This window comes from Vidua chalybeata, chromosome 13 (genome assembly GCF_026979565.1).
Source record: "Vidua chalybeata isolate OUT-0048 chromosome 13, bVidCha1 merged haplotype, whole genome shotgun sequence".
Lineage (NCBI taxonomy): Eukaryota > Metazoa > Chordata > Aves > Passeriformes > Viduidae > Vidua > Vidua chalybeata.
This window is the reverse complement of record NC_071542.1, coordinates 18,927,020-18,945,028: the sequence shown is the minus strand read 5'-3', so window position 1 is coordinate 18,945,028 and position 18,009 is coordinate 18,927,020. Positions and strand designations below refer to the sequence as shown.

Below are 18,009 nucleotides of genomic sequence, written 5' to 3'. Positions count from 1 at the left end.
TCTGAATATTCTCCTGTGGTCCAAAGCTGCCCAGCAGGGCACCAGCACTGCTCCAGCTCCACCTTTACAGCACACCCACCGCAGCAAAAATTGATTTATTACTGCACCAAGGGTCATTCTTCTTTAATGGGACATGCAACAGATTAATGGAGGAGCTGGGTTTTTAAAAGGGCAACTAAAAGCAGAAAATAATTTCATACATTTATTCTAAAGTAACTAAAGACTCAGGAGAAGCAACACTCCCATTGTACACAGCTTCACCATGGTTTTTAAATTGTTTTAAAGTATGAAAAGGATGCAGTTCTGCATGGCAGCTCTCAATAAGCAGCATGTGAATGTAAGACACATGGGGAAAAAAGTGACTTTCTTTTAAAAGTTTTTGTGGCAATGACTATTGAGCAGTCAAATGAAATTTAGCTCAGGTTTGAATTGCAATCAGTCTCAAACACAGACAAGTTCTGTGTGCACATAAAATGCAAGAACAGCAGGTCAAGCATGGATTATAAACCCAGACAAGGTCTGAAGACACCTGACAGTCATGGTAAGAGATTTGGATTTAAAACAAAAAGTTTGTCTTACACTGCCCAAGGAAAACCCTTTGAACCAAAATCATATGGAACCATAAAGAACCAAGCATAGAAAAAAAGAGATATTTTAATGTGAATAAAAATCATACTCAAGGAAAGTTACAACACAAACTTTTATCTCACCTCTGTGCATTATTTTATGCTTTTCTCTCAGATATGTGAGTCCTTTTATTACCTAGAGACAAATGACAAAGAAATTAATTTAGGAAGCAGAAGAGAGAGTTGAATGCTTTGTCTGTAAAAGAATTCCAAGTGCATGCAGCTTAACAGAAATCCCAAAATGTAATCACTGCCAATCAACACTGAGTTGGACTAGAAAAATGAAAAATAAGCCCAACCCCTTCCTGGGAGTTCTGTGTACAGAGAGTTCTGTTACATTCTTGCTGCAGAATGGAGAGGAGCAGGTAATTCTGAAAACTAAGGAACTGTTAATTCAGCTCTCATCCAGAAGCATCAGCTGATCCAAAAGCAGCACCTCCAAGCACACAGCCCAGAATGTGTTACTCATTCCAGTGCCCACAGCACTGAAAAATGAAAAAACACCCTGAAAAATCTGGGGATATTCCCTTCTCCCTCATCCCCCTGGGTGTGGCAGTGCCCACCCAGAGGTGCCATCCCCACGCCCCACTCACCGCAATGCTAACTTTGCCCAGGATCTGCTCTGGAATCCTCCCAGCCTTTTTCAGCACTTGGTCCAAGGAGCCACCATCCTAATCAGAAATATATGAATAGTCAAACTTGATTCAAATTGCTCTAAGATATTTTAAGCAGGGCTGTAAACTGAAGCCTTAATTTGTTAAAAAAAAAAAAAAAACAAAAACAATAAGAAAAGTTGCTCTTCATGTTTGCTTTAACATCGTTGTGGTGCAAATCTGAAATAAATAAATCACTCCTCAGGAGGAATCAGTCAGGTTTGTGTTTATTTTAAACAAACATTTGGCCACTAACAATATCCACTCAAATAAACACTGCACACAATGCTCTTCCAGAGCAGCACTTCCATGGTTTGGATCTCCTAAAGGAAGCACTGTCCCCAAACAGTGACAGGCAAGCAGGAAGGATTTCACAGGTTTCTGTAATTTTCAGCCCAATGCATTTTTTTCTTGTCACATCCATCCATGATAATCCTCCTCCTCCACAGACAGAAAGAAAAGATTTTATTGATCCTGATTATGGGGCTGAAAACTCATCATACTGAGAGAGACAGAGTTTTCTGCTAGAAAATCCCAGAACGATGGGGCTGGAAGGGACCTCTACACCTGGAGCAGGGACATCTCCCACTGTCCCAGGCTGCTCCCAGCCCTGTCCAGCCTGGCCTTGGGCACTGCCAGGGATCCAGGGGCAGCCACAGCTGCCAGTGGCACCCCAGGGTGATGAGAGAAGCCAGATCCCTGTCCCAGAGCAGATCCTGCCCAGGAGGAGCTGCCTCTGTCAGTTCTGCAGGTCCAGGGTGACTCTTCCAAGGATGGTTTGGCACAGAAAGAAGCAAAATAGGGAGAAAATGTTTTGAAGGTTCCCTGGTAAGCCATGGCCTTGTTTATTAGATTAAATAAACTGCCTGCATGCACACACACCCCCAGCAAAGGCAAATATATCCCACTGTTGCTAAGAGCTTTTCAAAAGGAAAACTGGGGAAAATGTTGTTTATTTTTAGCAACTGATTCAACAATAGATTTGTGCATATGGTCTGGATTCTCTGGAGCAGAGACTATACAACCAAAGAAGAAATTGAAAAGTTATTTTTCCAATTTAAAACCATATCCTGTTGTCTGGATCAGCACTGGATGACTCCCAATACTTGCCATAAAGATCCAACTGGAGTCATTAATTGCCTTCTGCCTTAACCTCCCCTTTGGAAATTTTCACCAACATTTACACATGGTGAAGGCAAAGAAACTGCAACACAAAGGTTTATTATTTGAGGACTAAAATCTACAACTCTTATGAGAAGGGAAGAATATAAATATTTATCTGATCACGTATTTTGGTAAAAAACACACCCACATACTCCACACTTGATTAAAAATACACCAGCAGAAAAAAAATGTATCTCTAGAAATCTCTTGTTAAATCAGTTTGAATTTCTGGACAGCTGTCTCTGCTGAGACACTGGTATATTAACCATAATTTTGTTACAGAAAAAAACCCTTTATTCCCCTTCCCTGAGGAGCAGCTCTGGTCCTAGACAAGGCTGAACACAATTCAGCTGCCTCGTCTTGGCTGCAGTGTCTTGCAGGAGCTGCCTCCAACCCTTTTGCCTGGTAAATACCTGCTGCTAAGCAAAGTTAGGCATTGATCTTGAATTTAGGCACCTAAAAATATCAAACACTCAAGTTCCATTCCCGTTCCACCTCCAACTTTTTGTTCGTAATCCTACTTAGGTTTTGTAACCCACTGCTAAAAATAAGATTTCTGAGTGGTAACTACTGAAAAAAAAAAGACCACAGTGGAGATTTTCATCCAATCTTTTATCCAAAAGGAGACCAAAAACTTCCACCAGTCATCTGCATTAAGCTTAATGCTAAATTAAGACTATAATAATAAATTAAGACTATAATAATAGTATAATAATAATATAAATTATGTCTATAATAATCCACCTCTCTTTTGGTTTCATAACTTCTTGATCAGTTGTTCTATGTGTAAAATGTTGTATCCAGCCTGGCTTGGACCAGATTCAGCACTGAGCCACCAGATTTCCCCCTGCCTTCTCTTGAACTGAAAATGTTTGCTGTCAGACATAATATTCCCTGTCAGATATATTATTCCCTGCTTAGGAACCTACAAACCCTGACTGCTGCTGGTGATTTTCTCATTGACAGATAAATTGAGACTCTTTAGGCCTTTTATTTCTCTTCTGGAATGTGCTAGCACACAGGCTCCTTCAGCAACTGCAGCTGTGCACATCTGTGACATTCAACATATTCTCCAGCAATGCCCAGACTGTGGTTTTTTAACACCTACTTTCCTATTTTTCACTCTTCCTCTCAATTTTGAGAGCTTGACTGTCCCTTTCCCAGCAGGAATTTGTATTTTGGGGGTGCACACCTTCCCCTCAGCTCTCACATCCTGAGCGCTCGTTCCTAAGCAACCATCGATTCCTTCTCAAAATTCTGAGGGACCACAGAAGCATTACAACAATCACATGCACTTTCCAGAAAAAATACAGCTTCTCTCCAAAGAAACAGCTCTTTTCAGGGGAAAAAATAAAGAGGTCTTTGGCTGTATTGTGTTTCGTGTTGTTAAAAACCTCCACCAAGTGAGGCAACAAATTTGACTGTCCTTTAATTACAGAAAATTTACTTTTCATGTTTTGAGTCCATATGGCTGGAGAAAGGCAAACAGATGTCGAGAAGAATGTGTACTTTGTATTAAAATGAAACACGGTGAAAAATATTTTTTTGGCATGAAAAAAGTTGTGTAAGATCCCTCTGGGCTTGTTCCCTATTGTTCATGTTTGCATTTTCTGTAAAATTTAAAAAAGGGACAAAATATGGATTCATATAAATAAGGAAAAAAAATAGAATATGCACAGCTGCAGTATCAGTGATCTGGTCCATTGTGCAGAAAAAACAAAGCTGAACCCCAGTCAGAACAAGTGTTTAAGTAGCAGGACTGGGTAAATATTTTGAAATACAACAAAAGGAGAAAAGAGAAGCAATTGGGAAGCTACATTTGTGCAGAGCAGACACTGGAGAAGGGGATAAAACATCAATCCTAACCTTAGATTTGCAGAGTAAATCCAAACCACATCCTCAGTGGAGCAGAGAACTTTGGTAACTGCAGTGCTGCTGGCACTGAGGGAACGCTCAGGAAATAACCCCAGGGGATAACTCCCAGGAAATAAATTTTCTGAGTACCCACCATGTGCTCCATGCAGATGGAGAAGATGTGTTTTTTAGGTTTTAGCTTTTATATTTTTCACATTCTGTGCTGCTTTAGTCTGTGGGTCTGGGCTCCATATGATGGGATGGAGAGCTCTCTGCACAGAGCAGGGAGACAAAACAATTCCTGCTCCAGCTGGGCACCAAGGACAAATGATCCAAAGCTCAGGCCCAGGAGAACAAACAGCGTGGGCTGGAGAGAGAAAAACAAGCAGGATGGGAGTGCCTGGGCTAAAGCTGGAATGGGACAATGAACTGCAAGGTGCAAATGGAGCAGAGCTGATCCCAGTGAGAGCCCCCGGGAGCGCTCGTGCATTTTGGGACCATTTTGGTTCATCCTGGGGCAGCCCTGGCTGGGCTCTGGTGCTGCCCAAGGTGGATCCATGGAGGAGATCCTTTAATAAATCCCTGCTTTATTCTGTGACTCTGCCCAGGCTCTGCTCTAGGACAGCCTTCACAAGGCATCAGAGATCTCCCCATCAGTGGGGAGCCCATTGCTGCCCTCACCACGTGCTCCATGCACATCTCCCCATCAGTGGGGAGCCCATTGCTGCACTCACCATGTGCTCCATGCAGATGGAGATCTCCCCATCACTGTAGAAGGCTCCATAGAAGCCCACGATGTAGGGGGAGTTGCACTCGTGCAGCACCTGCAGCTCCCGGATGATCTGGTTGCGGATGGCTGGCTTGATCTCCAGGTGGATTAGCTGCAAAAGAAGCCCACTAAATAAAGTCAAATCCACTCTTCAGGACTGATTTGTGCCATTCAGAGAGGTTTTCAATACCTGAGATGCCCTGATCTCAGACCTGACTCTGCTTTGAGCATCTCATGACCTCCAGAGGCCCTTTCCAACCTGAATCATTCTACAATTTAACTGTAAAATAATCCATCCTTGATTTCCTAGTGTGTGGGAAATGGATTTGTAGGGAATTCTTAAAGCTTGACAGAAGGTTCACATAGTATGCATTTGTATGTAAACTTATGTTTGTAATTTGTATGTAAAAGATGATAGGTTAAGAATAGGTTATAGTGTATTGTAATTAAAAATAGTTGGCTTCTGATTGTGATGGTGTGAATTATAACATCTGTGTTGTCTCACCCTTCACATGAGACTGAAAATGAAATAAAAGTTTTTAAAACACCTCTCAGTTGCCCCATCTCTGGGTCAAGAAAGGGCAAAATCCAACACTAGTGGCCAAGGGAAAACACCACAACACAGCACACCCAGGAAAGGCAGGAATTCCATCCTCCTTTCACAAAACACTCCTCCAGCAGAAACTTTTTGTTGCAGCACATTTCCTTAGGGAAATGTGTCAAAGATGCACTGACTCAGAGGCAGCTGCTGAACAGTACCTGTCCAGGTGTTTGTAAAGCATTAGAGGAAGGAAGGAGCTGAAGCTCCCATTAAAAACTCCCCAGTTCCTTTTCCCCACTAGACTTTTTATCCCATAGAATACAAGTGTGTTCCCTATGTGAAAGGGAAGATTATGGAAAGAGAATTATGGAGCTGAAATTTTGGTTAATAAATGGAAGAAAAATCACAATTCAGCAAACATCTCAGTTGCAGCAAATATTAATGAATCAGGGCAAAATTTCCTGTTAAACCCACAGCAGGTGAAAAAAACAAAAATCAATTCAATTGATTTAGTTCAAGAAAACCTCAGTGACTTGTGCATTTTATAATTCTCACATCTCAGAATTGGGCATTTTCCTTTGCTTCTCCCCAAGCTGCCAGGCCTCAGCATGGTTTATTCTTTGCACGTGCACATTTTCCTTTAGTTTTGCTGAAGATGACACTGTCCCCTTCTTAAAAAGAAATATCTTAAAAAGAAAATTATTTTTAAACTATCTTTTAAAGAAGTCTTCAATTTCTCAATCAAAAAAAGGGAAGTTCCCAGTGTAGTAAAACAATAGGACCTGGGATGAGTGTTCTGTTCCCAGGGATATTGACAGGAAGTGAAAGCTCCTCATGTAAACAAAATGAGAATTAAAACATCAAGCTATTTCAGTCAAAAAAAAAAAAATCTCAGTTCTCTTGCAAACTAGGTCACAACTGCTCCAGGTTGTAAAGCATGAAAAATACTCTCAGAGAAGGAAAAATCCCTTCCTGCCCAGAACTGCATCCCAGGATGGACCTACAGAACAGGAGATGTCACTGAACTCCAATGCATTCCCTCATTCCTGTTTTTTTGAGTTCTCTTCTTCTCCAGTCTCATCCAGAACTCTTTTCTGCTGTGTGCCTGCGAAGGAAGCTCTTAAGACAGGTGATACCTTTTCCATTCCTCTGAATTTACTGCCCAGAATACAGAATATTACCACTTTTGTCTAATTGATAATTTCCAGTAATTTTTTAGGCCTCCTACTCCTGAGTGAGAGGGGAAAAAGGAGGCACAAATGCCAATCCTTTCCTTACTAACACGTGTGACACTACTTCTGAAAAACTGGGAAGCTCATGTAGGATGAGGAAGTGCAACATTTCCTACTTATGGAAACACATCCCCTTCTCTGAAAGCTGGCATTAAGCAGTATTTTTTGTGTGTCACCAGCAATTATTTCTCCAAATAAAATCACTGCATTTCAGAGACAACGTCCGCTACAAACACCATCCCCAAGCTGTTCTTTCTGACCCCCTCACCTTTCTTGCCATGATGAGGCCGGAGGGTTTGTGAGACACTTTGAAGACCACACCACCATTCCCTGCTCCCAGCTCACTGATCTTCTCAAAGTCATCGTCCTTCAGCTCCCCAACCTTCTGTTTCTGGGTGAGGAACGCCTCCAGGCGCTTGCGCTGCTGCTCATCCAGCTCCAGCTCCTCCAGCTTCTTCTGAAGTGCCTCCAGATTCGTCCTGCACGAGAAAGAAGGGCAGGATTGAGCAGAGCTGTGAGGGGAAGAGTGAGGGAACAGAGGTCAGAGTGAATCACTCCACTTTTGCACCTGCACACGCTGTTTGGAGGGACCCAACCTGCAGAGTCACCCTCGTTGTTGTTATACCTCTGATTTTAGTGAACTGTGCTTTATCCCAGATAAAACAATGACAAACACAAAACACCCAGCTTCCCCATCCACGAGGTCCTGCCCCAGTGCAGGCATGCTGAGTTTCACACCTGCAGGAGTGGCTTCATGACTCTGCATTTCTGGGCAGAGAGAGCTCCTGAATCACAGCACGGCACTCCACGCTATTTTTGGTTGTGTGTTTTCAAGGTTGTGCTGTAATTTCCTCCTGAGTGTGCCTAAATGTTTTATTGACTGATTTCCACAGGACTGTATAACCAACAATTCATTCAGAAGTTTCTAATTTAGCTGTCAGTAAAAAAGTCATCAAGCCCAGCCAAACACATTCAAAATGCAGTCACTGGAAATGTGAAAAGTCTTTGGCCCAAAGGTTTTAAGCTTATTTTAATTTTGTTTAAGGACACATCTGCTGGAAAACTCTTTTTAACATGAGGATTCATGTTTTTAAGCAACACAAAATAAAACCCCAAAACTTTATGCAGTAGCTAAGTTTGGAACTACAGACACAAGTTCAGTGTTCCAGGAACATTTTAACGACTTCAGCTCCTGTGGAAATGCTTCATTCTAATATGACAGCTTAAAGGCTCCTTTAAAATTCCTTGCTTCCAACTGCAACAATAAGTTGCTGCAAGAGTAAATATTTAACAGCAAGTACCTGTTTTGCTTCACCAAATTTAATGCAATGTTCCCAGGGAATATGGTGTTGCTAGGATGAAGAATTTGAGGAAAATAATCTATTTCTTCAGATGTATGAAGAATGGAACTGCTTTCCATTAAAAAAATATAATTAAATTTCACCAATAATCAAAACTACTTCCATTTATCACTTCATAAAATGTTCACTCTGAAAATATGTTGTACAAAGGGACATCCTCACAGCCAGTGAGGAGCTGGTCAGCCGAGAGGATGCATGGCTACTACCACAACTGTCTCTATCTTACATTAAAAATCAAGTGCCTGCACCAAAACAAAATTTTTTTATACTATCTTTTAAAGAATAACCTCATTTCTGTCCTCATACCATGTTTTATACCTGTACAATCCCACACCAATAATCCTGGAGCATCCTCACTGAAAAATAGGTAGATAAGTGTGGCTTACAACAACATCCAAGTTAACCTGTTTTACTGATTCTGTTTTAAAGATTAATCATTAAGAAAGAAACACACTTAGTGAAATTCAGAAATGCATAACTGAATGATAAATCCCTGCATTATTTTTTTACCCCATGCCCGGTGAAGCAAACAAATTCCAGGCTGAAGTCAAAGTGGGGTGAATACACCTGAACCAGCTCTTCTTGCACCATGAGCACAAACAAGAGAAAAGCTGAGGCAAAGTTGAGCACCCCTCACTTTCCTGCAATAAACTCCAGAGCAACAAAAGCTGCACACAAACTCCATGTTTCACCCTGGAAAATTACTGCTGTGAGAGGACAGAACTCAAGTCTTCATTATAATTTACAAGCTTTGAGAAGAAACTTGCTGTCATTTTAAGGGTTACTGAATAAGGCAGGGTTGTCCATTTGGAATAAGAAAAAAAAAACCAACAAACTAGAGACACAGAAACAGGATGCAACAAGGCTTTCCTTGCTGTGCTTTGAAGAAAACAGCTATTCAGTTTTTCTCTCAGGCAGAAGGGGGTTTTTGGCTTTGGAGACAACACAGAGATGTTTGAGCACATGACTTGGAGCAGACAGACTGCTGGTGTGATGGAACAAGCAACTGTCCTGCTGATGCCTTAGGAACAAAAATATTTGCTAGGATTGCACTTATCACATCTATTTAGTCTGTCTGGATAAAGCTATTTTTTTTATAAGTTGCCTGTTTCAATCTAAATAAACTCGGCATTCACTTAAAACAGGCATTTCCTTGCTTGAAACTATGAATTACTGCTGGAGTCCCTGCTTGAATACAAGTCAAGAGGTCCCAAAGACTCTCCCAGAGGGGAAAGTGAGATTGAAATTCATTGATCTCATGAATTTCAGCACCTCAGGTTTCCCCACCAGCTGTGGCCACCAGTAAAATCACCAGAATGTTCTAAGCTCTAATTTCATTACTTGCAGTGACAAGCAATAAAGTTCTCAGATTTTCAGGACCAATTCTCTAACTGTAAAGTGAATTAATCTGAAAGATATGAACCCAACAAATGCATTGTCAGGATCACTATTCAGAGTGTAACTACCAACATCTCCAGTTAGTTTTATGATAAGAACAGAACTGTAATAACTGAATGTCAGGCATCAGGAAAGAATTGATTTGTTTCATTCTGGTTCTTTGCTGGAAGGACTGGACATAAATAAATTTAAAATGCAGAGAGGTAAACAGAATGTTTTTGTCATCTAAATGGGTGGTGTAACCGACTCAGAGTGTTTCCAGGAGGCAGGACTTTGGAAGTTTCAGTTCTTAACTCCAACTACTGTAAGAACACTCCCCTGACTGGTACCTGGGACTGTCACCTGGGCCCTCCCCAGGTAAAAGCATCACAGCAATTTCCAAAGCACAGAGAAACAGGTGGAAAAGTAAATCATTACACAGGAAGTTTTACAAACTGAATGAAACCAGAAGAGAGAATACTTTAGACAGTTCATCACCAGGCACCACGAAAATGTTCAGGAACTTTGGCAGCTAAAACAGCAACATGCTACTGTGCAACTGTCTGCCTCCAGAAAGAGCACTGGTAGTCACTTAATCTTATATAAAACTTTTATTCAGAGACAAAGATTCCTATTAAAATTCATCACCATTACCTGCTGCAGTCTTGGGGTTGTGCTTTTCACTGTCAAGGCACCATGGCTTTGCCAGGGATCCATCAAAGCAGGAAATCATCAAATCAGCTCAGGGCTCCACGGTGCCAAGCACCACTCTGAAGCAATAGGTTATAATTTCATTTATTGCTGGCAGTTTGGAAGCCAAGCACACACTAAACTGCACCAGGGATGGGATCCAGCTTTCACAGGGTGATCCTTGGGATGGAGCCACGGGGGAGGTCAGTGCTGCTTCCTCCATTTGTTAAGGAAACACCTGTAAACACCTTCCTGCTCAGCTGGCAGAAGGATCAACACCCTGCACAGCCAGCCCACAGCACCTCTGCACTCAGTGCTGAGTCTTCACAATTACTGGGACATCTCTCTCTTCCTGACTAAATGGAAAGTTCAAAAAAATACACACTCAGGGCAAGTTTTTGGGAAAGCTGGTTGTTTCTTTCTCTGGTCCAGGGGCAGCATGAGGTACCAGGTGCACTGGAGGAGGAATTCTCTCCACCCACATTTGATGAGGGAGGATCTTTCCTATTAACTCCCATTGTTTCTTCCTTTCTGTGCTCAAGGGAGTGTTCTGACAGTGCAGCATCCCCCCGTGGCACTTCCAGCTCCCAAGCTGGAAAAGAATGCAGAAAGAACTCAAACACAACCCACCTTCCCCAACAGTGACTCCTGATGGGTGTGGAGAACCTCACCTCTTATCCCTGCCCATCTGAGACCCTGGGGGAACCCACACCCAGCCCTTCTGCTGCCACCTTGTGCAGGTGAGGAAGGTTTGTGGGAAGGTGGGAGCTTTTCAGACCCAGGGACACCTCACCCCAGTCAGGCTCATCTGGGAGCTTTCAATCCTCACCTCCCCCAGTCCCTCACCTTCTGCCAATGGCCAAAAGTGCATGCTTGGGTGAAAGAACCCTGGCTGGACACAAGCAGCCCAAATAAATGCCCAGCAGCACCTCGAGTCACTGCTGCACTGAGCACCCTGTTCTCTGCTCCCCAGACATGCACGTGGTCCTTGCCTGGACAGGCAAGGTGTGTCACCAACACCATCCCATCACCAAGCCACTTTCTGAGCCCATCACACTGCTCCTTGAAGAGCTGGCTGTAGATTTGTTTTCACATTTTCTTTTTAAACATCCAGCCACTGATTTCTAACCACTAAACACATCACACACAGCTGGGCACTGCAGGGACAGAGCAGTGAGCTTGGGGACAAGGAGCAAACTCGTGTTTCCTGCTGCAGGTTGGGCAGGGAGCAGCCACAGAGTGGGCAGAGAGAGCAACTCTGGGCACCCAGAGGTGCACAGAAGGCACCTCTGCTCCTGGCTTTGGGGACAGCCACCTCAGCACTGAGGAAAGCACTCCTGGAGGAGATGCATGAACATTTCACAGCACACTTGTTCTCTTGGAAGCAGTAACAGGATGAGAAGTGCTGCTTGCAGTCTGCTAGCACATAATGGCATAACAAAAACCAGAAAATAAGTCCTTAATTAATACTAGTATTCCAAATCCCTGGGAGCTTTTTTTTTAATTCATGTTAGTGCTAAGTTAATCATACACTCAAGCCTAAAGGCTACAGTAAAGCTGTTACTCAACTCCAAAGTCTGCTTCAGAGAGAGAAGAAAAAAATGTGGCAGGGGAAAAAGAACAAAAAATCTGAGAGTCTTTACCAGTAATTTGTCAAATATCTGTTCAAAGGCATTACTATCAGTGCTGCAAGCTGAACAATTAGCATGAGTGAAAGCATCAAGAAGTACTTTCACTTTCAGATCTCCTGTCGCATGAGGATACAAAGCTTGGGGGTTGTTTTCCAGAACAGTGACATTAATGCTTTCCCCAAGCCCACACAACTGTCAATTTGGAGAAGAAAGTAGGCAGTTCACTACATAATTTCCATGAACAACCTCAATCAGGGAGCTGAAATTAAGTGTTAGGAACATGAAGACATTATGTGGTTTTGAGAAGACAGACTACTATGTTGTGTGACTCTGCCAAACCCGGGCAACAAGAAAAATTCTTATTAAACTTTTCCTTTAGCAAAGAGCAGTTCACAGAATAACATGGAAGATAAATGTAATTCCAGAAGTCCTCCAGCTTAGAGCACAGGTGTCTGTCTGGGTTAACTCCAGTGCAGCCTCATAAAACTTGCAGTCAGAGCATCAACTCAAAAAAATCCAAATTTCCTATAAATGCAATGAGTCTGTTTTGGAAAAATACACTGGTTTTCAACCCTCATTGATTTTCTATCCTTGCAATGTGTTAGAGGATCTTAAAAAAAAATTTTCTTGTACTTAGGTGGGATTTGTAGGTGAATTTATCATCTGAACATCACAGACTGGTTTCCTAAAGCTCATCTTGTCCCACCCCTGCCATGGCAGGGACACCTCCCACCATCCCAGGCTGCTCCCAGCCCTGTCCAGCCTGGCCTGGGACATTCCAGGGATCCAGGGGCAGCCCCAGCTGCTCTGGGCACCCTGTGCCAGGGCCTCCTACCCTCTCACAGTAAAGAATTTTTCCCTAATATCCAACACACCATCCACTTCCACATCAGAATGACATTGCATGGCATAGAGTGAGGTTTAGTACTGCCAAAAAAAAAAAAAAAATACCCAGTAAGAGGCAGACATTTGATTAAAATCTATTTCTCAGTAAAAGGCATGCAAAACAAAACTATTAGAAAAGCACTGCTCTGTCCAAAAGAGTATCCTGCTAGCCCTAATTTAATGTAAATTCTCATTTCTCTAAGGCTGACAGGCATGAGTTTTAAAGAAGAAAACAGACGACACAACTTCAAATCTCCTGCTGAGTCTCCAACCAAAGGGACAGCTGAGCTTCCAAAACTCCCTCTAGGCTGGGAATCTTTGCTTTAAGCCTCCTCCTCTTTCTCTTTACCTCACCCCCATCCCATTAAAGATCCCATTTTCCTCCCCTGAGCCAAGGCCCATCTCACAACACGTGAGAGCTGCAGGCAGAGCTCGGCAGGCAGGAAAGCCAGCGGCACACAGGTTCCAGAGTCGTGCCCTGGGTGCCTCTTGGTGCCATCTCTTGGTGCTCCAGCCCCTCATCCTGAGTGGCAGCAGGAGCTGCCAGCTCAGACACCCCTCTGGCATGGTGAGCTCTCTAAGCAATGCCACAGAGAGGGTTTTTTCTGAGTTAAGAGGCTTCCTCAGGACTTACTGTGCCCACCGCATTCAGAATTTGCCCTAAATCAACTCTGTAATCTCAAGTTAAGAAATTCTACAGCCAGACCTTCACAAATCCAAGCTCTCCATCTCCCTTTCATGTCTGTGCACTATGCATTTTCCCAGCCAACACTACACATTATCAGGATAAAGGAACCACAGGGCAATTAAAACTTCCTTGTGGACAGAAAAATGAACTTATTGATTGGATATTTAAATCACAACACAGGATAGACAGAATTATAAATTCTGATCATCAACAATTGTTCACCCAAGGCCTGCACTTCCACTGTTTTATGTCTCTGAATTAGGAGTTGAATATAATGACAAAACCAAAGGATGAACACGTGCAATAGTCACAGTAACAGTATCTTCCCAACTCTCCCATGTGGCAGCTCCACAGCCTTTGAGGGACACTACAATAATAAAAAAGATGAAGTTACAGGATCAATTTACAAGGCCCCTGAACAGGCCAGGATTAGAACTGAGACTCCTCCGTGCAAGGGCTGAGCCTGGAGCAGAGCAGGACAAACTCCAGGCAGAGCCACAGCACCCACCCCAGGGACCAGGAAAAGAAACTGCCAGAAACTGTCTGAAAACAGACCAAAAACCCCATAACTGGGATTCTGAGAAAGCCAGGCATGGAAGGTTTGCCTGTATTTCAAATGGATTGCATAACGCTGAACATTTGTCAGCACGGCCATTTAGCAAGAAATTAATAACTTTTACCTGATATATGAATGGAGTGTACCCATACATGCAGAAATATTCACATATCTATATCCAAAGAGAACATTTTTTTCCCAAAAGAATGTGTTCTGCAATCTGCTGACTCATCTTCCCACCACACTGAAAAAAAAAAAAAAGTTCTGGAAAAGCACAGAACAATGCTGAGTTGGACAAAACCCTGCAAGAAAGGGGGAAGAGCTGCCAGGAAGTTTCAAGGGTTTGTCATAAAAACCCATAAGGAGGTTTTTAAGAAGATTCTTGTTCATCCAAAGAATCCCACACTGTTGGAATGTCTCCATCCTGGTGCTCAGGATGCAAAGGAAAATAATCTGCTTTTTTTGTATCCCCTGTTATGGACTCCACTTGATGGATGAGGCTGGATCCAGGTGGAAATCCCATCCTGAGGTGTCAGCAGGGAGGAGTTCTGCTGGAATCCACCTTCCTCCTGCCCAGGCAGGACTCAGGAAGACAAAGGTTCCTCCACAGGCGTTTGCCAAGAGATGCTGAGCACTGAAGGAGCCTTTCCCAGTTGTCCCCTTGCACTTCCGTTCCAAAGTGCAACCACAATTTTCTCTGAGTAATACTGGGCACGTATCAAAGCAGAAACCATCTGATTACTAATTTCTAGGGACAAAAGTGATTAGAAAAAGAAATTCACTGCTTCCACTGCTTCAAAAAAAATACCCAAAAAAACTAAAAAAACAAACAAACAAACAAAAAAACACCACAAACCCAAAACAAACAAAAAAAAAAAAAACCAAAAAAAAAACCAAAAATTAACAAAATTAAGAAGTCTTGGGAAGAGAGAACACGATTCCCCAAAAATTCAGTTTTGCCAGCTAACATTTCTTCCACCAAGAGACATTCTTGTGTTTTGGCAGTGGAATTTGCACACTTTCCACAGCCCAGGCAACCCCCAGGGCAATGGTGGGAGAACAAATGCAGCCGTAAAAAAGGTAACACGGGCAAAAAGGGGGAGGAGCTTTTTTACTGGAAAATTTAGAGTTCAGTAATTGAAAGGGAACAAACTACCTAAAGGTGAGATGGAAAGGTTTATCAGACCTCACAGAAAATTCCTTCCTCAGCTCATTTCAGAATGTTTCTCCTGTATACAGTGAAAAATTCACTCTAGAAACTGGCTGGCGGATTTCCTGCCTCATGTAAATTCCCCACAATTTTCATGGTTGGGTTTTTTTTAAGTTACTGCTAACTCAAAACCCCTTTTCCCAGGTTAACAACAGCAGCACTCTTGTTATACCAATAAATAATTCAGCTACACGTTGGCTTTACCCAGACCCTCTCAATCCCGTTTTCTTGCTGTGAGGTAACACTGGAAGGTCTGGCAGGAGGTTTGCTCCTCTGGAGACAGAGACCTGAGCCTACTCCATTAAAATCTGTGCTACTCAGGAACTGCTGTAATTCCTGAATCCCAGCATATCCCTGTGCCCTGCCAAGGCAGGAGGGGATGGTCTCATTCTGCCCCAAGGCTCTCATTCCCAAGTAACCCGTTCACAAATTCAATCCCATTTTCAGTGGGATTATTTCCCTGGCTAAGCTGACCCTCTGGCTACCCCAGTGCTGGTGGACAGAGCTCTGAGAACTCCTCGGGGCTCCTCGGAGTTCTCAGCCAGGAGAGGCTGTGCAGAAGGAGCAGGATCTTGCACAAGCTCTGTTGTGAAATCTCACCTCTGTGCCCGTCTGCAGCCTCCCTGTAAGGACAAGAAAAGCAGCTGGATCCACGAGCACAGCTGCACTTCCCTCCCCACTTATCCTCCTCACATTTCCTCAGCAACGTTTATTTTTACACCCAGTTTTTAACTCCCCTAAACCAAGTGAAGCTTTTTAAGCTCACACAAACTAAAGTATTCCTCCACGACCATCGCTACGCTTAAATCTGACTGTCAGAACACAACAAGACAGTATTAAACATCTTAAAATCCTTCCTACATCCATGATTGTCAACAAAAAAGCTGCCTACAGCCAGGAAGAGCTGCACAGGTCAGTGTGCCCCTCAATTCATTAATTTCTCTGCTACTGGTGCACACTTAGTCATAATTTTTTTTCAGCACAAGTCCGTGAGGTGCTGCAGGCTCTGACTTTTCATTATTTTATTAGAACAGATGACATGTTCTATTAGTGTACTTAAGTAACATTAAAATGGTATTTCTAATTCAGTGCAGGACTATGCCAGGCTCAAGCACGTTAAAAGGGAAAGCTGTGCATGAGTATATTTTAATTTAAAATGCATTCTCTCGTATCACATGTATTTGGAAGCCTGATTAATCCTTCATTAGTAGGGGATTAAAAAAAAGTTTCTTTTTTTTTTTTTTTAATATTTACAAGCTTGCAGTAAATATTGAATGCAACTGCAATCCAACTGAATCAGTGATAAAATTCCAGGGTCTAATCTTCCAGAACACTGCACACAGGCAAAAAAGCTCCCCTGAAGTCCAAGGAATTCCCAAGGGGGGAAAAAACCCAAAAAACAAATCCCCCCACGAAGCAAGGCAGAAATGACCCTGCAAGCATTAAAGTGAACAACTCTGTGAAAATCTTCCTTTCCTTTTATCTAATCTCATATCCAAGAAAACTGATTAAAAAATCTATTCCATGGAAGACAAATCCTCTTGGAACAGGATCCACTGGGAAAGAGCCCACAATGGAAATTTAAAGCCCAAAAACCCAAAGCCAAAACCTCACAACCCCATCCCTCTGATGGGACACAACCTGCCCTTCGACTCCTCAAAAACCCAAACTGAAGCTCCCTTGAGAACGACACTGAAAAACATGAAAATTGCAGGAAGCATAATAAGTAAGCAATTGTTTACTCTGCAAATTGTAATATATATTGAAGTGCAAAACCATTTCTGCACAATCCCCAAACCTTTCTTTGCCAAGCAAACACAGGGACTTGCAGCAGCCATTCAGGGACTTCCTAAAATGCAATTTAACCAGAATAAACAGCAACAATAAGAAAAGGCTGATTAATTAATTTTCAAGCTATGACTGGAATTTGCAGTCACCCATTCTTACAAAACTACTCTCTGGCTTGAACAATTCTAAGGCACAGATTTGCTATAATTAACACTTTAAAAAGAGAAAACCCTGAAAAAACACATTGTGCCTGATGACTTGGTTCTACTCACAGTTTGCTTTGGATTTTCTTTCTTTTTTAAAAAGAAATACAGTTCCTAAGGTGGTAAAGACCTATGGACAGCATCTTAAATCTCTCTCAAGGGCCCATTTCTTTTCAGCACACCAGAGAAGATGCAAATTCTGTTGTCTACTTTTTTTTTTTGTTCTCATTTTTATCTAATTAAACACAAACCTCCTATTGTAGCTGATACTTCACAACTGAGATTTGCAGAGGTCACAGCTCAGGCTTGATTTGGGAGACACCAGCTGTTGCTAAAGCACATACACACACACATATTTTGAGAAGAATTGTATTTTGGAAAAAAAGTACACTTCAATCCCATCATATCAAAGCTCATAAAATACATAAAAGTCAGTGGCACTCAGTTTTTAGGAAGAATTGTTTTCATTTTTGTATTTAATCAAATCCCAGGCACTTTTGGAAGGTTTATATTTCAACACCAGAGCTGGGAAATTTTTTTGGATTTATTGAGACAAAGTAAAAAGTCAGGTTTCAGAGCAGTTAGTTTGACCCTTCTCTCTGACTTTTTTTATTTCAAAGATGCAGTTAAAGAACTTCATGATGCACCTTTCTTTTCATATGAACACAAAAGTTATTCTAATACGCCAAGTGGCATTATCTCAAAACCTGCTTTTTTTCCTACTTCACGTTCTGAGGCTGGGTTGGCTTTAGAGAAACAAAAATTGGTTGAAAACTGTCAG

General features: G+C 42.3%; 1 protein-coding gene across 1 annotated transcript in view; it reads right to left on the bottom strand.

The window, feature by feature from the left end:
• Positions 1-18,009, bottom strand: part of MAP2K1 (mitogen-activated protein kinase kinase 1) — a 34,247-nt gene that overhangs the window by 12,600 nt on the left and 3,638 nt on the right. Inside the window, exons 2-5 of the mRNA XM_053954725.1 lie at positions 7,108-7,318; positions 5,032-5,178; positions 1,220-1,297; positions 711-762 (exon numbers count right to left, since the gene is read on the bottom strand). Of these exons, the coding sequence (XP_053810700.1) occupies positions 711-762; positions 1,220-1,297; positions 5,032-5,178; positions 7,108-7,318 (488 nt within the window). The remainder of the gene's footprint in view (positions 1-710; positions 763-1,219; positions 1,298-5,031; positions 5,179-7,107; positions 7,319-18,009) is intronic.